Genomic DNA, 22,064 nt, shown 5'->3' on the forward strand with positions numbered 1-22,064 from the left:
AGAAAAAACAAGAGAGTTTATAAGATGTTTAAAATAGCAGCATATGTACTCACATGGTGTACATTCAATATGGGCACATCAGATAATGTGGTGAGCTAAGAGATGATCTGGCCCCAGAGAGGATAAGTGTGCGTGCCGTCTGTCCTGTATTTCTCCCGCTGGTGTCTAGCCACATAGCTGGTCCCAATGGGGTTGGAGAGGTGGAGGGGAGAGTTTGATGTTAAGAGTATGCCAGATACAGTACATAAGGCTGATAGGCTTCTTTAAAAAGGTGAGTTTTTAGGGGAGTTTTTAAATGTCTGAATGCTGGGTAGGGCATCCCAGAGAAAAGGGGTGTCAAGTGTTACGGCAACTGTGGATCCCAGAGGCTGGAAATGGCGGGACAGGCAGAGCGGTGATGTCATAGTCGGGTCACAGGCAGGGATCGGAGGTAGGCAGTAGTACTCGTAAGTCGAGGTCACAGGCAAAAGTCCGGGGCAGGCAGCGAGAGGCGTGGTCGAAAGGCAAGCAGAGGTCAGGTATAAGGGACAAGAAATGTGCAGCAAGGCAGTGAGCTACTCTATTCAGGAAGCACCAGTATAAACAAGAAAGGAGGAACAGGAAGGGGAGGTTTATATAGGTGTAGCTAATGCCCCTGGCTATATAGCCTTCCAGTGGCCTCAACACTATAAGTCCTGATAGGAACAGGCAGTGTTGGGGTTAAACTCCTGTGCAGGGCCTAGCCTGCAGTTGCAACCTGGATGGTTACTGTGTTGCCATATCCAAGGGCAGGCCTAAACCGGCAGTTGGAGTGTCATACCTGGGGAGGGTACTGACTGGGTCACATGTATATGGTGTGATGCCTGTCAGTATCTGGCCCTGTCCTGTTATGGGGCAGGGTTACAAGCCCCTCCCCCCGGGTATAAAAGCTGACACTCCACCAAATTGATTGAGGTTGGTTGATGTGTGTCTTCCTTCCCTCAGAGGAGTGGGAGTGTTCCCCTCATCCCATCAGGGGGTGAGGGAGTTTAAGAGGGATGCTTGGGGCCTCAAGCCCTGGGTATCTGCTCCAGGTATTATGGGGGATCCCCTGATGAAATCCGCTGGGTCGGAAGAAACGCGTAGGGTCACGTGGTACTAGCAAGCTACGGTGGTCAAGTGAAGTGCCCAGCAGTGCAGACGCCAGAAAAGAAGAGAGGAAGTTCACTGAGTTGCTCTCAGATGACAAGAACTTTTACAGACCAGGAACAACAGGCTGCAATCTCGGGTTGACGGAGGGACCTAGAAACGGTGACACCAGCAGCAGGGTGGTCTTACAAGGATATACTCCACGACGGAGCTCACTGATGGCGGTCTGGCAATCTGTTGGTGCATGAGCTTGCTCATACAACGCTTTTTATCTTGTGGCATATTGTGAGTTTGCAATTGTCTTAGTTCATGTTATTAAAACCGTGTACTCAGATTTTACACTAGGATCGGACGCTTCTTTCTCTTTTCGTTTTTCTAATAGGTGCTTTCTGGGAGTTTGTTGAACCCAAGGAAGAAGCTGCCGGGATCCACATATATTACTATCAAGGTTTACCCGCAATTGGGTTATAGATCATTTAATAGATCTGATCCATGAACTTTGGACATTATTTTATCATAAATATATATATGATAAAATAATGTATATTTCTAATATCAATTTCATATTTTAAGTGTTTTTTTACCATTTAGGTTATCATTCCACAACAATACACAGCCACCTTAGTTTCTATTACCACTATACATTTTCTCACATTGCTATTGCTTCATTAAGAGTATTTTATTAGTCATCTGTTTTTTTCAGTCATCATAATCAGGTGTGACACTTCATTAAGCGCTGTCTATCAATTTATTATCATATATATATATATATATATATATATATATATATATATATATGTGTATGTGTATGTGTATGTGTATGTGTATGTGTATGTGTATGTGTATGTGTATGTGTATGTGTATGTATATATATATATATATATATATATATATATATATATATATATATATATAAACCATAATACTGAGTTAAGTTATGGTGAGTAAAAAAAGTGACAAAAACCCTCCACAGGAAAGCAAATATGCAAATACAACTGTATGCTCATCTGCATGCCTTAGGCAGGTCTGCAACCCCGCCTTTCCCCATTATCACCCAGCATACAGCACTTCCACTGCAGCAAGGGATTCTGGGAAATGACATGCAAATGAACACACAGTGTCACTTTTTGCCTCAAAAACCATTTTTAACATGGTTCCCTATAGGCTTAAGCTTGCTGCATGGTTTTCTGGGTATGCACCTTAACCCTGGCTGTGCTCAAAGCTGTGACCATGCAGCAAGCTTAAGCCTATAGGGAACCATGTTAAAAATGGTTTTTGAGGCAAAAAGTGACACTGTGTTCATTTGCATGTCATTTCCCAGAATCCCTTGCTGCAGTGGAAGTGCTGTATGCTGGGTGATAATGGGGAAAGGCGGGGTTGCAGACCTGCCTAAGACATGCAAATGAGCATACAGTTATATTTGCATATATATATATATATATATATATATATATTTTTTTTTTTATATATATATCACTGGACAGACTTAGCACCAGATGACAAGCTTATTAAATATGGGTGGGTTTTAGTATATATTTTCTCTAGTGATGTTACTTTAACTACTTCACTTCTGGATCTGTTGAATAAATGATCTGGATATCTCAATCTGTTTAACCCTTTCAGCACAATGCCCTGCTGGCCTCTCCAGCGATATACAGATATCATTCGCTGATCAGTTGCCAGAAGATGAGGAAGCCATTGAATCCCGCTCTCTCGCTCTCCCCACCTGGCGGTCGCTGCGCTGTGATTATCTCCGCAGATCTGAATTTCAATTCTGTTTGTTCTCAGGACAAAGCCACGGGCCCGGCTGCCTCTCTGGAGGCCTGTGGTTACCATGGATACCAGGCAGGCCCCTCCACGTGAGGGGTAGATGTGGAATGGGGGGGGGGGGGCGAATACGAGGGGAGGATTCATTACCAGGAACACGATCCATGAACCTGAAGACAAGGACATCCCATTCACAATGTAAAAACGTCATGTTAGGGGGTTATATCCGCCTCTTCTGCTTCCTCTCTCCTCCCCAACAATACGAACACGACGTTTTGTATAATGGTACTGAGCAATCATACACAAGAGTACGGGCCATATTTTTTAAATGGTGTTACAGGGGCAGTTCTCCCCCTACGCGTGTATTTTAACATGTAAAGGAAGCAGGGGGTTTCCAGAGTTGAACCGTGTTGTTTTCAGCTCCAGGGGGAAGGTGCAGACCATACCGTCTCCTCCAAGGAAAACAAAATGGAGGGGCCGCCAAATCCAATCCTCAAGTGCCACCAACAGGTCAGGTTTACAGGATATCCCCGCTTCAGCACAGTTGGCTCAATCTTCGACTGAGCCACTGATTGAGCCACATGTGCTGAAGCAGGGATATCATGCCACCCCTGCCAATCCGTGACGGCTTCCTATTGGCCTGCGTCCCACGGGGTGTTTAAACCTCCATGAAATACCGGTGGCCCCGTCCCCGTATGTCTGGAACCAAGCGGCTCCCAGAGTGGAAAATAAGGCCGCACTTATAGTGCTGGTGACGACGACGCGACCAATGATGTCACTCGTCGCCACCTGCAAAAGTTATAATTTAACTTTCAGTGGCGGGGTCATTGATCGGTTCACAGACAGTCACATGTGGAGACAGTCTGTATCAAAATCAAATCTAACCCGCTTCCAAATGTTTGGTCGCTCCGTCGCGGTTACTATAAGCGCTGGTGACGAAGTAAATTGTTTTGTTCTGGAGCGACGTTGCGTCGCCGGCACTATGAGCGCAGCCTTATGCGATTCAGCTCCGGAGACCCCCTGCCTCACTCGACAATTCGAACCAAATCGGTATGAGGGAATCCCCTTCCTCCCCCCCTCTGTGCCGGAGCAGCACTCAGACGGAGCACCTGTTTGATCGGATGCGGAGATGAGTGGTGGGGCTCCTGGCTGTGTCAGGTGACCTGACAGCCCAAGTGGTGCTAAAGATCCCCCCCCTTCCTTCTGCGGATGTGCAGATGAGCAGCATCTGGGTGAATATAACTGATGAGGTGATCTCTGGTGAATAATTTCAACCTACCTGAGCTGTTCGGGGGAGGTGAACACCCTTGAAGAGTCGGAGCCTTTGAAGGAGAGCGAAGGCTTTAAAGAAGCCGTGCAGCAGCTGTGGGAGCATCTGGTCCATACTGGTTATTATACATACATGCCTATTTTTATTCTCTTTTCTGTAGGTGCATACATAACCTTTTATATACATTTCTATATTTTATTTACTACACTATGAGGGTCTTGCGCTTTCTTCTTTGTATTTATCCCCAGATAAGCCACTGTATCACTCAATGGTCACCCTAATAAAAAAGCATGAAGGCCAAAAATACACAATAATAAAAGATATACACAAGCACCTAAACACCCCAATTCAATAAATAAAAGCACTAGCCAACCAATCAATCAATTAAATAAAAGCACTAGCCAACCAATCAATTAAATAAAAGCACTAGCCAACCAATCAATTAAATAAATAAAAGCACTAGCCAACCAAGCAATTAAACAAAAGCACTAGCCAACCAAGCAATTAAATAAATAAAAGCACTAACCAACAAAACAATTGTGACGGTAGGGGGTAACCAGGATCTCAAATAAAGGTTAAGTCCATTTTTGGCTACCACTGATCTGTATATAAGGGATACCCAGTTAATGTATATATAAGGGATACCCAGTTAATACCCAGGTAGCCAGAACCTGTATTGGGGTTCATGGGCACTCCAACCATAAGTATAAGGTTGTGAGGGGACTCTCAGAGGCCAGTCCAAGTCCCTTAGATAGTGTGTGGGGAATAAAGGCCAGAAGAAAATAAAGTGCAGCTTTCTATTCTATTCCCCATACCCAGAGACTTGGGAAAGTATTAAAAGTTTATTTTATTAACATTGTGTTTAATATGGTATATACTGTTGTGCACTGTATATGAGCTGGGACTTTCAGAACCACTGTAACTAATTGATCAGCCGAACACCAACAATCTTTATACGTTGTTCTCCATAATGCATAAATTAATTACACCATAATGTCAGCCTTACTGTCACAAAAAGTTTCAAAAGCCGGTCTCAGCTTCAGATACACGTGCACAGACCGGATGGAAGGTGTAACGTTGCTCGTCTCTGAACAGGAAGCAGACCTGCAGGGCTGAAGTAGGGGTATAAGATCATGACCGGAGCCAGGGGACAGAGTCCAGAGTCCAGTTAGAGTAGTCATGATCCAGGCAGAGGTCAAGGCAGGCGGCAAAGGTGCAAGTCCGGATACAGGCTGGGGTCATGTCAAGCGGCACAGGAGCGGTGGTCGGGGTCACAGGCTGAGGTCGGCAACAGCAAATCCAAAAGAACAGGAAGGGTACAGGAACAGTGCAGACTCAGGAATCAGACTACAAAGGGGCCAGGCACACAAGGAAATGCATACAATGCTCGGACTGGGAGTCACTGGCTGCTATTTAAGCCCTGGAACAGGTGAAGGCAATATAGCAGGCTGCCAGTGATCAAAATGGCCACATCAGCCAGGTAATGGCGGGTTCCAGCCAAAGCCTGGACTGGAACCCTTACAGAAGGAGAGACACAGAAATACACGGTGAGTTTAAAAGCACTTTATTACATTTCAACTATATGCCGTCCAAAACTAGCGCGGACCAAATGCGCACATGAATAACAAAAAAATGCGGATGCTGTGCATGGATAACTTAACCAGATACACCGGCAAACCCTGGGAGAGACAATCTGCAGCCGCAGAGAGTTTGTAAACTACGTGGCATTTATAGGGAGTATACAGAGAAAAGGAATCCACGTGTGGGACAATGTTACTTGCACTGTATGTCTGAGCTACAGGCAGTGGGAAGTCCAGGTGGACTGTGTGTAACGCGTAGCTCACCACAAACGAAGCCCGACCACGGTGCTGGGGAAGGGAATTGAGATAGGCTGACCCACAGCCACGCGGGTGCGCCTAGAGTGTAGAGTGGTCGTTCAAGCCAGGTCAGGGTTACGGATAGTAGAGTAGTTAAGGTACTTGCCAGATTGAGGAGTGGAGAGTTGCGGATCGTCGGTATGCGTAGCCAGGTTCAGGATTGGAGAGTATCGGATAGTCGGGGTAAGTAGCCAGGTTCAGGATTGGAGACTATCAGATAGTCGGGGTACGTAGCCAGGTTCAGGATTGGAGATAGTCGGATCGTAGGAGTACTTAGCCAAGGTCAGGACAGGAGCCAGAAGAGTAGTCAGACGAGCCAGGTCAGGATAGGAGAGAAACGTAGTCCAAGGTACTAGCAGGCTCAGGCAACGAGAGGTTAACAGCAAGCAAGGTAAGGCAAGGTTGAGGAACACGGATGTGGCAAGGCACAGCGTCACAACGACTATGCTCAGCGATGACTGACTGCAGACTGAAGGTATACAAAAGGAGGAGCCTCCAATAGCCAGCCAGGGCGGAACCAGGAAGTGGAGAAGTATAGGCTGTTGGTGCACAGATGTGTGCCCTAGGAAACAGCCTAATCAGGGTTAAGTGAAGAGTTGCTTGCGCGCCGTCCCGCACGCGTCACAGAGGCCAGGGCTTGAGTGCACGTCACTCGCACACCGACTCCTGAGAGCAGAGGGGGCGGGGCCCATTGTGCGTCGACCCACACGTGTCATGGAGGTCGAGGGGTGGAGCTTGGGTCGCGCGTCACTCCCACGCCGGTTCCTGGGAGCAGAGGAGGCGGGACTCATCGCGCGCCGACCCGCGCGCGTCACGGAGGTTGAGGGGTGCGGCCTGACCCGCGCGTCAGCAGGGAGGCTGGAAGAGCGTCCATGACGAGTGACAGGGAGAGGGGCGGAATCAGGGTCCGTGGCAGCCTGGACAGATAGCGCAGGATCCGCGAGCGCGTCACAGGACCAAGAGTTTGCGCAACCAGAGTGTCAGCGGCAGGAGGAACAGAAAGGTGAGGAGACGGTCTTTGTACGCCCGGATGGCGAATCCTCACACTGTGTGATACACGAGCACAGGAGGCATTTATGTGATGTTTAAGGTCCTTGTTTTGGAGCAGGCCCCTAAGTGACTTGGGCAGTAGGGTGTTCTCCAGTCTTGAAGATGTCCAATGGACGAACACCGCAAACGTTGTACAGGGTGTGGTGTCGAGAGCAACATTAACCAATATGAGAAGCGCCCATTACTGGGACTCTCCCACTCTGCAATGAGGAAGTTCTGTTCTGTGTTACAAGGCTTCTGCTAGCCGTTCTAGTATAAAGTAAGTCGGCCACAGACCGACAACAACCTCTTTGTTGAGCCTACCTCGTGCCCGGCTCTGTCACCTCCTGTGTACGCGATATAATAGTCTTTTCATATCAGCGCTATGCCTCCTCTATAGGGAACATCACAAACCAGCCGAGGCAATGCATCCTGAATAATACCAATCACTCATTAGAGAATTAGTTCAGCGTTATGAGTACGCGTCACGCACAATAAATAAATAGAGCTGTAACAATAAAATGGTTTCACTGCGGCGCTGCTGGAAGAAGCCTTGTATCAGTGCTGAGCTGCTCCTGTGTTAGGGAATCTCTGGATGAATAATTCATGTGAGCGTGTCTGGCACGGCTGTCTGCGGTGACTCTCTGTAGTCTGGCTCTCATCTCCACATCCCTCCGTTCCCTGGAGCTCTGACACACGTCCTCAGATGGTTCCTCTTCTGATCCTCGTTAGTGAGCTCAAAACCCGCTTCAGCACAATGTGGCTTCCCTTTCATTCCCTTCCCTAATTATCCTGGTGTGTATAAACGGGGCTGTGAGATTAGCCAGTCAGCGGGCTATGAGCCTTACACAAAGCACTGACAACTCGTGATTTTAAGACATTTCAATCCTGTTAAACATTGGGGGGAAAGGCCTTAGTTTGGACAGATTTATACTACAATCAGAAAGTGTCTGCCCTTCTTAGAGGAAGAAACAGGAGCCGCAGTGTCAGGAAAACGTAGCAATTTGTAATTAAAAATAAATAAATGGTTCTTGGAACTCCCTTGTACCGTACCACAACACTCTGACCTCTGGCCTCATTAAACAAAACATCTGAGGGGCGCTCTGCGGAGGAAGCACACCCGGCCTCTCTGGGAGAGAAGGGGGCTAGCAAGAAAAACCCACCAAGGCACTCATCAAAGCAAATATCAAAGTATTCGTGCGCGATGTGACAATGTAAAGTATATACAAAATGTGACGTGGAAGAGTGAAATGTGGATATATACATTCACTACTCACAAGAACGGTCTGGCTGTGAGGTGCTGCGACAATATGGAAACAAATCTGTTTTATACACTGTCCTGAAATTTCAATTAGGGCATCAACAGGGAGCCTGTCAGCTCGCCCGGAACAGGGAGCCTGTCAGCTCGCCCGGAACAGGGAGCCGTCAGCTCGCCCGGAACAGGGAGCCTGTCAGCTCGCCCGGAACAGGGAGCCTGTCAGCTCGCCCGGAACAGGGAGCCTCTCAGCTCGCCCGGAACCGGGAACCTGTCAGCTCACACGGAACAGGGAGCCTGTCAGCTCGCCCGGAACAGGGAACCTGTCAGCTCGCCCGGAACAGGGAACCTGTCAGCTCGCCCGGAACAGGGAGCCTGTCAGCTTGCCCGGAACAGGGAGCCGTCAGCTCGCCCGGAACAGGGAGCCTGTCAGCTCGCCCGGAACAGGGAACCTGTCAGCTCGCCCGGAACAGGGAACCCGTCAGCTCCCACGGAACAGGGAGCCTGTCAGCTCGCCCGGAACAGGGAGCCGTCAGCTCGCCCAGAACAGGGAGCCTGTCAGCTCGCCCGGAACAGGGAGCCGTCAGCTCGCCCAGAACAGGGAGCCTGTCAGCTCCCACGGAACAGGGAGCCTGTCAGCTCCCCCGGAACAGGGAGCCGTCAGCTCGCCCAGAACAGAGAGCCTGTCAGCTCGCCCGGAACAGGGAGCCTGTCAGCTCCCACGGAACAGGGAGCCGTCAGCTCGCCCAGAACAGAGAGCCTGTCAGCTCGCCCGGAACAGGGAGCCGTCAGCTCGCCCAGAACAGGGAGCCTGTCAGCTCCCACGGAACAGGGAGCCTGTCAGCTCCCACGGAACAGGGAGCATGGAATTAATAAAACAAAAAGCTGCCCTGCATTAAATATGAAGCCTGGTGATCCTACCCTGATCACAGGCAGAAACATTCAAAGAAAGATAAGACGAAGCTTCTCACAGCCCCCCCCCCGCTCTGTATGCCCCGACCCCTGCTCGGTGTGCCCCGCCCCCTGCTTGGTGTGCCCCGCCCCCTGCTGTGTGCCCCGCCCACTACTCTGTGTGCCCCGCCCCCTACTCTGTGTGCCCCGCCCCCTACTCTGTGTGTCCCGCCCCCTACTCTGTGTGCCCCGCCCCCTGCTCTGTGTGCCCCGCCCCCTGCTCTGTGTGCCCCGCCCCCCGCTCTGTATGCCCCGCCCCCGCTCTGTGTGCCCCGCCCCCTGCTCTGTGTGCCCCGCCCCCTGCATGTATATATACAGTAGTACAATAGTAATGTACGCAGCGCTTTAGGATCCAGGGATTTATAATACAGAGTGCCACAGACATAAAATCAGACAATAGGAACATAAATCCCTGCCCCGGAGAGCTTACAATCTAAGTGTCCCAAGTGTAATCCTATAACGCGCTGCAATACAGCTGTACTCGTTCCCCATTACCGCCCTGTCCAGGCTGCGGTAATAATACTTCCGCCTTCCACCAATACTCGTCACATTGGTGATAATACTTCCGCCTGCTTATAGTGATACTAACAGGCCAGAATTCCGCTGTGTATTAATACACCGGTATAAAAGGGATGTTGTGCTGCAGAGATTCACCAGCAATCTCCTCGGCACTGGGCCAGGCCAGCTTTTCTCAGACAATACAAACATTAACAAGCTATTCCTATTTGATTTATGCACATTCACCAGAGTTTGCAGATACACGGATTATTCCTAAACCTGGTGTGGCTGGAGGTCCCTGCGGGGATGTTTGCAGATACACAGATTATTCCTAAACCTGGTATGGCTGGAGGTCCCTGCGGGGATGTTTGCAGATACACGGATTATTCCTAAACCTGGTATGGCTGGAGGTCCCTGCGGGGATGTTTGCAGATACACGGATTATTCCTAAACCTGGTATGGCTGCAGGTCCCTGCGGGGATGTTTGCAGATACATGGATTATTCCTAAACCTGGTACGGCTGGAGGTCCCTGCGGGGATGTTTGCAGATACACGGATTATTCCTAAACCTGGTATGGCTGGAGGTCCCTGCGGGGATGTTTGCAGATACACGGATTATTCCTAAACCTGGTATGGCTGGAGGTCCCTGCGGGGATGTTTGCAGATACACGGATTATTCCTAAACCTGGTACGGCTGGAGGTCCCTGCGGGGATGTTTGCAGATACACGGATTATTCCTAAACCTGGTATGGCTGGAGGTCCCTGCGGGGATATTTGCAGATACACGGATTATTCCTAAACCTGGTACGGCTGGAGGTCCCCGCGGGGATGTTTGCAGATACACGGATTATTCCTAAACCTGGTACGGCTGGAGGTCCCTGCGGGGATGTTTGCAGATACACGGATTATTCCTAAACCTGGTATGGCTGGAGGTCCCTGCGGGGATGTTTGCAGATACACGGATTATTCCTAAACCTGGTGTGGCTGGAGGTCCCTGCGGGGATGTTTGCAGATACACGGATTATTCCTAAACCTGGTACGGCTGGAGGTCCCTGCGGGGATGTTTGCAGATACACGGATTATTCCTAAACCTGGTGTGGCTGGAGGTCCCTGCGGGGATGTTTGCAGATACACGGATTATTCCTAAACCTGGTATGGCTGGAGGTCCCTGCGGGGATGTTTGCAGATACACGGATTATTCCTAAACCTGGTACGGCTGGAGGTCCCTGCGGGGATGTTTGCAGATACACGGATTATTCCTAAACCTGGTACGGCTGGAGGTCCCTGCGGGGATGTTTGCAGATACACGGATTGTTCCTAAACCTGGTACGGCTGCAGGTCCCCGCGGGGATGTTTGATAACCCGTTTTCTACAGGTAAATCTGTAAGAAGTGTACACTGCACATACAAATGAGAACAATGTCTTACATGTGTAAGAGGGGTGCACTATAAACACGTGTGTAAGAGGGGTGCACTATAGGTACGTGTGTAAGAGGGGTGCACTATAGGTACGTGTGTAAGAGGGGTGCACTATAAACACGTGTGTAAGAGGGGTGCACTATAAACACGTGTGTAAGAGGGGTGCACTATAAACACGTGTGTAAGAGGGGTGCACTATATAGGAACGTGTGTAAGAGGAGTGCATTATCGGTATATGAGTGAGAGGGGTGCACTGTAGGTACATGTGTAAGAGGGATGCACTATAAACACGTGTGTAAGAGGGGCGCACAATAGGTATGTGAGCGAGAGAGGTGCACAATAGGTACGTGTGTAAGAGGGGTGCACGAAAGGTACGTGAGTGAGAGGGGTGCACAAAAGGTACGTGAGTGAGAGGGGTGCACTATAAGTATATGTGTAAGAGGGGTGCACTATAGGTAGGTGTGTAAGAGGGGTGCACTATAGGTACGTGTGTAAGAGGGGTGCACTATAGGTACGTGAGTGAGAGGGGTGCACAAAAGGTATGTGAGTGAGAGGGGTGCACTATAGGTATATGTGTAAGAGGGGTGCACTATAGGTAGGTGTGTAAGAGGGGTGCATTATAGGTACGTGAGTGAGAGGGTGCACAAAAGGTACGTGTGTAAGAGGGGTGCACAAAAGGTACGTGTGTAAGAGGGGTGCACTATAGGTATGTGTGTAAGAGAGGTGCACAATAGGTACGTGTGTAAGAGGGGTGCACTATAGGTACGTGTGTAAGAGGGGTGCACTATAGGTACGTGTGTAAGAGGGGTGCACTATAGGTACGTGTATAAGAGGGGTGCACAATAGGTACGTGTGTAAGAGGGGTGCACTATAGGTACGTGTGTAAGAGGGGTGCACTATAGGTATGTGAGCGAGAGGGGTGCACTAATGGTACATGTGTAAGAGGGGTGCACTATAGGTACGTGTGTAAGAGGGGTGCACTATAGGTACGTGTGTAAGAGGGGTGCACTATAGGTACGTGTGTAAGAGGGGTGCACTATAGGTACGTGTGTAAGAAGGGTGCACTATAGGTGCGTGTGTAAGAGGGGTGCACTATAGGTACGTGTGTAAGAGGGGTGCACTATAGGTACGTGTGTAAGAGGGGTGCACTATAGGTACGTGTGTAAGAGGGGTGCACTATAGGTACGTGTGTAAGAGGGGTGCACTATAGGTACATGTGTAAGAGGGGTGCACTATAGGTACGTGTGTAAGAGGGGTGCACTATAGGTACATGTATGAGAAGATGGATTCTCAAGAAAGTGGGTACATTAGATGCCCTCCCTCCCTCCCACACTCACTGTGACCGTCTCACCTTGGTCCCATTGTAGAAGTCGTCCATGCAGGTGGCGTTCATGAAGGTCTGGTGGAAGTGGGTGCTGGTGTCTATCCCCCCAGGAATGACCAGCTTGCCTGTGGCATCGATGACCTTGGCCCCGCCCGGTATCATCAGCTCCCGCCCCACCTGCTGGATGATGCCGTTCTCAATGTACACGTCGGCCTCCTGGGTGCAGTCATCGTTCACCACCTTGCCTCCCTTGATGAGGATCCGAACGCTGGCGGGGTTGGCGTGCATGGCTCTGGGGGCAGAAGAGAACCAAATGGTGAAACCAGGGGCCCCTTTTATAGGCGTCAGGGTGAGGAACGTGCAGATGGTCTTCTGGGACTAAAGGGGTTAAATCCAGAAATAGAGGCGATCAGTGTCACACATTATTTTGATGCGGACAATTAGAACACTAGTTGTGTCTCTTAATGTCAGTGTATAAATACTCTGACCTCTGACCTCTGACCTCCAACGGCTTCACTAAAGGGTCAATTCAATATACAGCGGTCAGACGCGGATGTTTCCGAGTGAAAATACCCAATGAAATCTACGGACGCTTTGGACTATATAGAACTTCCCCCTAAGTCAGTGGTTCTCAACTCCAACTCTCAAAACCCCCCCAACAGGTCAGGTTTTAAGGATATCCCAGCTTCAGCACGGGTGGCTCAATCAGTCCCAGCTTCAGCACAGGTGGCTCAATTAGTCCCTGCTTCAGCACAGGTGGCTGAATCAGAGGCTCAGTCTTCACCTGTGCTTCTGATTGAGCCACCTGTGCCAAAGCTGGGATATCCTGAAAACCTGACCTGTTGGAGGGTGTGTGGGGGGGGGGGGGGGGGTCATGAGGACTGGTGGAGACCCCCTGGTCTAAGTGATTGAGGGTGATGTTAGAAGAGAGGTTTAAGATAAAATGCATAGCACAGACGTATATGAGAGCGGTGGATGCTGCATTAAAGTTACTTTTGAGGTGGCGTGCAATCAAGGGAATATTCATGAATCACCGGCAGCTTCTTCTCTCACGTGACGACCTTAAAGAAATGTTAGGACCAATCCCCGCTATCACCGGCAGGCGTTCAAGGACTTTGAGAGACCATTTAGTCCCTAGTCTCTATCAGAGAGCGAGGACAACGGATTGGCTTATTTCCCCAGTAAAAGTGACGTTTAGCTGCCCCGGGGCGCGAGCAATCATGTTATTCCCACCACACGTTTCCCTTACTGTGACAACCATAAGCAGTTTCCCATTGGAAACAGATGCAGCAGATTCAGTCTCAACCACCCCAGTGTACATCTGCTTTGCCCCAAAGGTGGACAGCCTGATGGGGCTCCCCGAGAGCTGCTCCCCTCTGCACAGGACCAGCGTGCTAAGGGGTAACATTTGCTTGTACTTTGTGGAACGTTAACCCCACCCACTGGAATGTTAATGAGCCAAGAGGACACAAAGATCTTTTTGTTCACAGATGCAATCTCAACCACATGTACATCTGCTTTGCCCCAAAGGCGGACAGCCTTTGGCGCAGTCGAAGGGCAGCCAAAGGGTGTGAGCCGTTTGCTGATGTTAAAGCTGCTCTATTTCAATCTGAAACTCATAAGCCCTTTTATCTCCTGTACCCAATTTTCCAACTCTATCTGTCCATGAAATGTCTGTGAATTCCCTGTATAACCCTGTTCTTTTAATGTAACCCTGTATATTTATAACTCTGTGCCGAGGACATACTTGAAAACGAGAGGAAACGCTCAATGTATTACTGCCTGGTATCACATTTTTATAAATAAATAAAAAATAAAATTGGCACTTCCCTCAATTGTAGGACTGTTAATGCCATCTCTCTGATCACGTGTAATTGCGGCAAAAGGTACTGTATGTTGGCAAAACAACAAGGCAATTAACGCAGAAGAATCCTGGAGTATGCCAACACCTATCAAGCATGCCGTGAATCAGAAGCATAATGGCAAGATCCAACTGCCTTACATCCATGGGCATCAACCATCTCAAGGGGCAATGAGGGGACGCTGGAAAAAAACTACGCTGCATTGAGGCCGAATGGATAAATAAAGGAAAAATGCGTCGTCCGAACGGCCTCAATGAGGGATTTACATACACTCCCTTCAATGATTGAAATCCTACCAAAACATAACAACAATTTCAGTGAATCATGATGAGCGCTCTCTCTCTCTCTCTTCTGTAAATGATCATTATTGTGATTTATCATATTGGTGACACCCAATTAGCACGATCTATATATATAGCTGTATGACTACATATCTAAACAGGTTGTATATAATCCAAATATATTCTATTATCACTTCTTCGCTTAATCTGTAACATCTAAGCTGACCCACACAACCATCGTCTGCTTTATGTGCCGCCCGGGTAAGATACATCATGGCCGTGAAACGAGTAATCCTCATTGGTAACTATGACAACGCGTCACTATTTATACTCCCGGCTGAGCGCATCCCCTGCTGAAGTTCTGTAGGTAAGCGGATGTCAGGCACAGGCAGCGTGACGTAAGCAGACGCCGCGATGGGTCTGTAGCGAGGCTGTTAGCGGCGGGGGGGCGATCAAGCGCCGGGGCATTGCAAGCTGGGTAATCAAGTTAGCGAGTGTGAGAGTAGATCGCAAACAGTTACCTCTTTACCATTCATTCTGAAACAGGAGCTACCGACTTCACTGACTGATCGTTTGTGGCGGGTAACACTGATCGAGATACCAATGGGGTTTTTTAGCTCCGTTGCTATACTTTCTTAGGCCGCGTTTATAGTGCCGGCGACGCGACCGATGACGTCACCCGTCGCCACTGGCGAAAGTTGCACTTTACCTTGGAGCGACGTTGCTGGCGACAAGGCCAGTGACATCACGAAGGGGGCGGGCAAAGTGCAGTAGGAGCTTTGTGATTGGTGTAGACAGTCACATGTGGCGACTGTCTCTCCCAAAATCCAATTTCAATGGCGTAAAAAAATTTTGCAGCTCCGTCGCGCTTATTATAAGCGAATGCGACGGATTCAATGTATTTGTTTTGGCGCGACGTCGCGTACCCTGGCACTATAAGCGCAGCCTTAGAGAGATCTATTGCTAAGCAGGCAGACTGGTCACACCGCTGTGCATAAATACTTCATGCTATACACGTGTTACAAATTAACTTGTCGCACTGCGCAATTTAACTAAAAAATAAATAATTACTGGATTGAAGCAGGGGGTCTCCGGAGCTGAACTGCGTTAATTTCAGCTCTGGGGACTCCCTACTTTCTGAGATACTTACCTACGTAGGGGGTACTGGTATCTGCAGCCAGGGTATCTGTGCCTAACAAAATGGCAGCATTTAAATGTCCCGCGTGCCAAAAGAAAGCCAAGATATCATCCATTGCATCTTCCTATTGGCCAGCGTGAGCTGGACATTTAAATTCCACAGAGATACCGGCGCCGCTACAGAGGTAAGTATCCCTGGAAGCAGGGGGTCCCCGGGGGGGCTGAGATTAACGCTGCTCCGGAGACCCCCTGCTACAGAGGTAAGTATCCCTGGAAGCAGGGGGTCCCCCGGGGGGGCTGAGATTAACGCTGCTCCGGAGACCCCCTGCTACAGAGGTAAGTATCCCTGGAAGCAGGGGGTCCCCCGGGGGGGCTGAGATTAACGCAGCTCCGGAGACCCCCTGCTACAGAGGTAAGTATCCCTGGAAGCAGGGGGTCCCCCGGGGGCTGAGATTAACACAGCTCCGGAGACCCCCTGCTACAGAGGTAAGTATCCCTGGAAGCAGGGGGTCCCCCGGGGGGCTGAGAGTAACGCAGCTCCGGAGACCCCCTGCTACAAAGGTAAGTATCCCTGGAAGCAGGGGGTCCCCCGGGGGCTGAGATTAAAGCAGCTCCGGAGACCCCCTGCTACAGAGGTAAGTATCCCTGGAAGCAGGGGGTCCCCCGGGGGCTGAGATTAACGCAGCTCCGGAGACCCCCTGCTACAGAGGTAAGTATCCCTGGAAGCAGGGGGTCCCCCGGGGGCTGAGATTAACACAGCTCCGGAGACCTCCTGCTACAGAGGTAAGTATCCCTGGAAGCAGGGGGTCCCCCGGGGGGGCTGAGATTAACGCAGCTCCGGAGACCCCCTGCTACAGAGGTAAGTATCCCTGGAAGCAGGGGGTCCCCCGGGGGCTGAGATTAACGCAGCTTCGGAGACCCCCTGCTACAGAGGTAAGTATCCCTGGAAGCAGGGGGTCCCCCGGGGGCTGAGATTAACGCAGCTCCGGAGACCCCCTGCTACAGAGGTAAGTATCCCTGGGAGCAGGGGGTCCCCGGGGGGGCTGAGATTAACGCAGCTCCGGAGACCCCTTGCTACAGAGGTAAGTATCCCTGGAAGCAGGGGGTCCCCCGGGGGCTGAGATTAACGCAGCTCCAGAGACCCCCTGCTACAGAGGTAAGTATCCCTGGAAGCAGGGGGTCCCCAGGGCTGAGATTAATGCCGCCCCGGAGACCCCCTGCTACAGAGGTAAGTATCCCTGGAAGCAGGGGGTCCCCCGGGGGCTGAGAGTAACACAGCTCCGGAGACCCCCTGCTTCAGTCCTGTAATAATAATGTAAAAGCATGAGATCGCGCAGTGCCACGTTTTGCTGTTTAACACGGAGTGTCCGTGTTGTTTGGACGTAATAGCGATCCGAAGTCCTGCCACGAATAGCCAGGCTGTATCCTAGCTGTGAAGTTACCGTATAACTAGCTATACCTTTCGCTGGTGAACGTGGCATTATCAGGTCAGCATTACTCGTATACTTCAGGTGCTCTGTTCGCTTAACTAAATCCGTCTGGAGATCAGCTATTCATTGTAGCGCAATAGCCATTTTATTAACATATTAGCCATTTATATGAATATATAATTCCTCTGTAACTTATTCTCAGGGCAATCTGATCTGAATTGGTGAGTTATCACTAACCTGCCATTGAGCAAGAAACTATCAACGAGATTTATAGCTATTTCCACGGCACACGTCCTTATTCCCTTCCCTTTCTAATTACTAATAGAAATATAATAGTGAGGTTTTACTTTGATAAAGACATGTTTTCATTGGGGTGTGCATCTATTCACAGTATTGTACCCACTCCGACATCCCTTTCTTCAGTATTTGTCCCACCAGCAGGGGCCGCTGTTTTGTGTTTCTCTCCGTCAATCACAATCGCCAGATTTGGAACCTGATAGACATAGGATCCGTGTGTTTGGCAAATCTCTCTGTGTGACCAAGGGGCAGACTGAAGCATTGGCTTTAAATATTTAACATCAAATATTACATATCGCACTGTTTTTAACATAGACTCCGTTTTAGACCAGGAGTGGCCAACTCCAGTCCTCGATGACCACCAACAGGTCAGGTTTTAAGGATATCCCTGCTTCAGCATTGATGGCTCACACAGTGGCTCAGTAATAATGATTGAATCCCTGCGCTGAAGCAGGCAGAGATGTATACATCAGTGGGGCTCAACTCCAGTCCTCAAGACCCCCCCAACAGGTCAGGTTTTCTGGATATCCCTGTTTCAGCACAGGTGGCTCAATCACTCCCTGCTTCAGCACAGGTGGCTCAATCCCTCCCTGCTTCAGAACAAGTGGCTCACAGTCCCTGCTTCAGCACAGGTGGCTCAATCTTAGATTTGAGCCACCTGTGTTGAAGCAGAGAAATCCTTCAAACCTGACCTGTTGGTGGCCCTTGAGGACTGAAGATGGCCGCCCCTGCTTTAGACCATCTCTCACGTGTCACCTGTTCAGGACATCCGGCACAAGATCTGGGTTGTAACTCCTACCCATAAGCATTCTGGGATTTGCAGTCCTGGTTTTCCAAATCCCAATGTTTAAATGCCGGCAGCATACTGTGCACAGAGAACATGGCCGTGTCGTGTATTCAGGCTTGTTTCAAGTCTGTAATGCCACGGACTTGGGTCCTGGGAACTGGCGCTCCTTCTACGTGGAAAGACGCTCGACACATCCCCCGGCGCAGTGCAGAATAGTGATGGCAGCCGCGGGTCGTTCTGCTGTAGCAGTAAATGTGCAGAAGGGGTGTTTAGGGAGTGACCCTATTCCCCCACGCCTCATTTCCTGGTAATGAGGTGATAGCCTCTTTAGGGGAGGGGTGGTCACGGTCACTTATAAAATACACAGCGGTCAGTGAAAAAATAAAAAGAAACAAACGCACGAGTTACAGTCGCGCTGGAGCGTGTCGCGCTGAAGGGGTTAAAGAGGCAATCCCAGCCATTTCTTTCTCTTCATTTTTTTTTAATACAGGAATGAAGCAGGGGGTCTCCGGAGCTGAACCCCGATAATTTCAGCCCCGGGGACCCCCTGCTCCTGGAGATACTTGTGTCCGAAGTGAGTGCCGGGAGCCACTCCAGGGTTCAATATACAGTGCTTTCCAAAAGCTCCCGGGCTCTGTGTGACATCACGGCTTCCTATTGGCCCATGTGACGAGGACGCAGAAAACGTGCAGGAGATACCGGCGGCGCCCCCTACGGATGGCAGGTATCTCCGGAAGCCGGGGTACCCGGAGCTGAAATTAACGGGGTTCAGCTCCGGAGACCCCCTGCTTCAAATCTGTATTTTAAAAAAAATGAAGGGGAAAAAACGGCATGGATTTCGCCTTTAAATGGCCCAATGGGCACTGATGGTCTTGTCCCTTCCAACACCCCCATGAAACAACTGTAGTGATATGGAGTTAGCACCCCCATGAAACAACTGTAGTGATATGGAGTTAGCACCCCCATGAAACAACTGTAGTGATATGGAGTTACAGTTGGACACTGACATTTTGTATTCCAAGTAGCTGAATGACTAAAAACACTACAAAAATGTATACAAACTGTCAGTGTCCAACTGTCCATAATAACCTGGTTCCCCTGAGTGGTCTAATTTCCTTCCGCGTCTCCCATTACTGTGATGGCACTGGGTACTAAGCCGGAGCTGCCCTGCCATGTCCCACCCACGGGCATCGTGTCCTTCACTTAACCCTTCGGCCTCTCTCGGGAAGGGGGTGAATCAGGTGACATAGTCATGGGCAAAGTTGGCCACGGGTGGAGGACACGAGACACGGACAGGGAGCAGATTTACAGCTGCCCCTCTGAAAGGGGGGGAAAAAGAGCATACACGTTAAACTTATAGCATGAAGGGGAATTTAATTCGTTTCAAGCATGAGTGGATAGATAATACGTGACATTGTCAATATCACAAGTGAATATACAGCAAAGCAGTGGATGGATGGATAGATGGATAGATGGATAGAAAGATGTGGACCTGCCCTTTAAAGGATCCGATGAGTTCCTAAGCTTAGACGAGACCACATATGATTTTTCAGTCCACAATCCTGAGAGAGCCCAGTGCCGAGGAATCCCGGTATAACAGCAGAAATGTGATTAAGCTGCACACAGACCCATTATTAAACAAGGAACATTGTGAGCTGTGCAGAGGGACCCATCAACCTTCAACCACTCAACCGAGACCGGGCAACCTGCCAAGCAAGGGCAGATTAAGAAAGAAAGTGGAAGACAGACGGGAGACCATGCATACAAAATACCAAGCACAGACATATTTGACATGTTTATCCTCATTAGGAAGCCTTTGCCATCAAGACCCCCAGGAGAACTAAGAAAAGGGGGACATAGCTGGAGAGTGAGGTACCTTTAAGAGGGCAGACTCAATGGGTAAACTAGGAAAGGCAAGTGAGGGAAGGGGAATGGTAGTTAAGGGGTTAAAAGAGGATCGTAGAACGTAGCGGTCGCAGCTAGAATTGGAAGCTGAAAATAGTTCCAGGACGTTTGGAGCTAGCTCCCGGTCAAGGGATTCAAGGACCTCCGGAGCGGATACAGCGGTGGCGTCAGGAACCTCATGCCGATTTGAGTTCCAGGACATTTCGGGACAAGTCCCAGTCAATCAAAGACTTTGTTTTACGTTATATGTAAGATAAGAAAGTCTAGTTTTCAGCCCCAGACTCCCAGTAAGTGTGTCTCGTGTATTTTGTGTTCCATTGCGTGTACGCCTATTTTAAGTGAATAAGTGATCATTTGTTTTACTAACTCGTTTTGCTCAGTGAATGATCCCGGTAAAAAGGTGTAAAGTGGCTGGTCTCCCGTGACCATATCATGATGTGATTGTACTGCTGACTTTGCATTACATCACATTCCCGGGTTATTTCTCTCACACACACCCTATCTTTATCTCTCTTTCTTTCTCCCACACCCTCTATATCTCTCTCTCTCTCTTTTCCCCACACCCTATCTTTATCTCACACCTTATCTTTCTCCCTCTCCCCCTCTCTCTCATACTCCCTGTCTCTCTCCCTCTCTCTCATACTCTGTCTCTCTCTCTCCCTCTCTCTCACACACACACACACACACACTCCCTGTCTCTCTCTCTCTCTCTCTCGCACTCCCTGACTTTCTCTCTCGCACTCCCTGACTTTCTCTCTCGCACTCCCTGACTTTCTCTCTCGCACTCCCTGACTTTCTCTCTCGCACTCCCTGACTTTCTCTCTCGCACTCCCTGACTTTCTCTCTCACACTCCCTGACTTTCTCTCTCACACTCCCTGACTTTCTCTCTCACACTCCCTGACTTTCTCTCTCACACTCCCTGACTTTCTCTCTCACTCTCCCTGACTTTCTCTCTCACACTCCCTGACTTTCTCTCTCACACTCCCTGACTTTCTCTCTCACACTCCCTGACTTTCTCTCTCACACTCCCTGACTTTCTCTCTCACACTCCCTGACTTTCTCTCTCACACTCCCTGACTTTCTCTCTCACACTCCCTGACTTTCTCTCTCACACTCCCTGACTTTCTCTCTCACACTCCCTGACTTTCTCTCTCACACTCCCTGACTTTCTCTCTCACACTCCCTGACTTTCTCTCTCACACTCCCTGACTTTCTCTCTCACACTCCCTGACTTTCTCTCTCTCTCTCACTCCCTGACTTTCTCTCTCTCTCACTCCCTGACTTTCTCTCTCTCTCACTCCCTGACTTTCTCTCTCTCTCACTCCCTGACTTTCTCTCTCTCTCACTCCCTGACTTTCTCTCTCTCTCACTCCCTGACTTTCTCTCTCTCTCACTCCCTGACTTTCTCTCTCTCTCACTCCCTGACTTTCTCTCTCTCTCACTCCCTGACTTTCTCTCTCTCTCACTCCCTGACTTTCTCTCTCTCACTCCCTGACTTTCTCTCTCTCACTCCCTGACTTTCTCTCTCTCACTCCCTGACTTTCTCTCTCTCACTCCCTGACTTTCTCTCTCTCACTCCCTGACTTTCTCTCTCTCACTCCCTGACTTTCTCTCTCTCACTCCCTGACTTTCTCTCTCTCTCACACTCTCTCCTCGCCTTCCCCCTCTTTGTTTTGCTGCGTGTCCTTTAATAATACATGCCCGGTTTGATCCAGGATAATGCATTATTCATTCTGCTCACTGGCACGTGAAAGGGGCTGAGAATCCGGGTCAGTACTTGCAGCGCCCTTTAACGCTTCCAAAAAAGCTAGGAGTGGCTCAGGCACTGGTCTTTGAAGTGGAAGTACAAGATCCAGTGAGAGCTTCAA

General features: G+C 49.6%; 1 protein-coding gene across 3 annotated transcripts in view; it reads right to left on the reverse strand.

Annotated features, from left to right (window-relative positions):
- The window catches only part of DPYSL5 (dihydropyrimidinase like 5), a 177,655-nt gene that overhangs the window by 130,948 nt on the left and 24,643 nt on the right, over positions 1-22,064 (reverse strand). For all 3 annotated transcript variants that reach the window (XR_012800850.1, XR_012800849.1, XM_075595313.1), the window contains exon 2: positions 12,524-12,788. Coding sequence is in view for 1 of the 3 variants with exons in the window: in XM_075595313.1 (XP_075451428.1) it covers positions 12,524-12,784 (261 nt within the window). In the remaining 2 variants the exon portion in view is untranslated. The remainder of the gene's footprint in view (positions 1-12,523; positions 12,789-22,064) is intronic.

Source organism: Ascaphus truei, chromosome 4, assembly GCF_040206685.1.
Source record: "Ascaphus truei isolate aAscTru1 chromosome 4, aAscTru1.hap1, whole genome shotgun sequence".
NCBI lineage: Eukaryota > Metazoa > Chordata > Amphibia > Anura > Ascaphidae > Ascaphus > Ascaphus truei.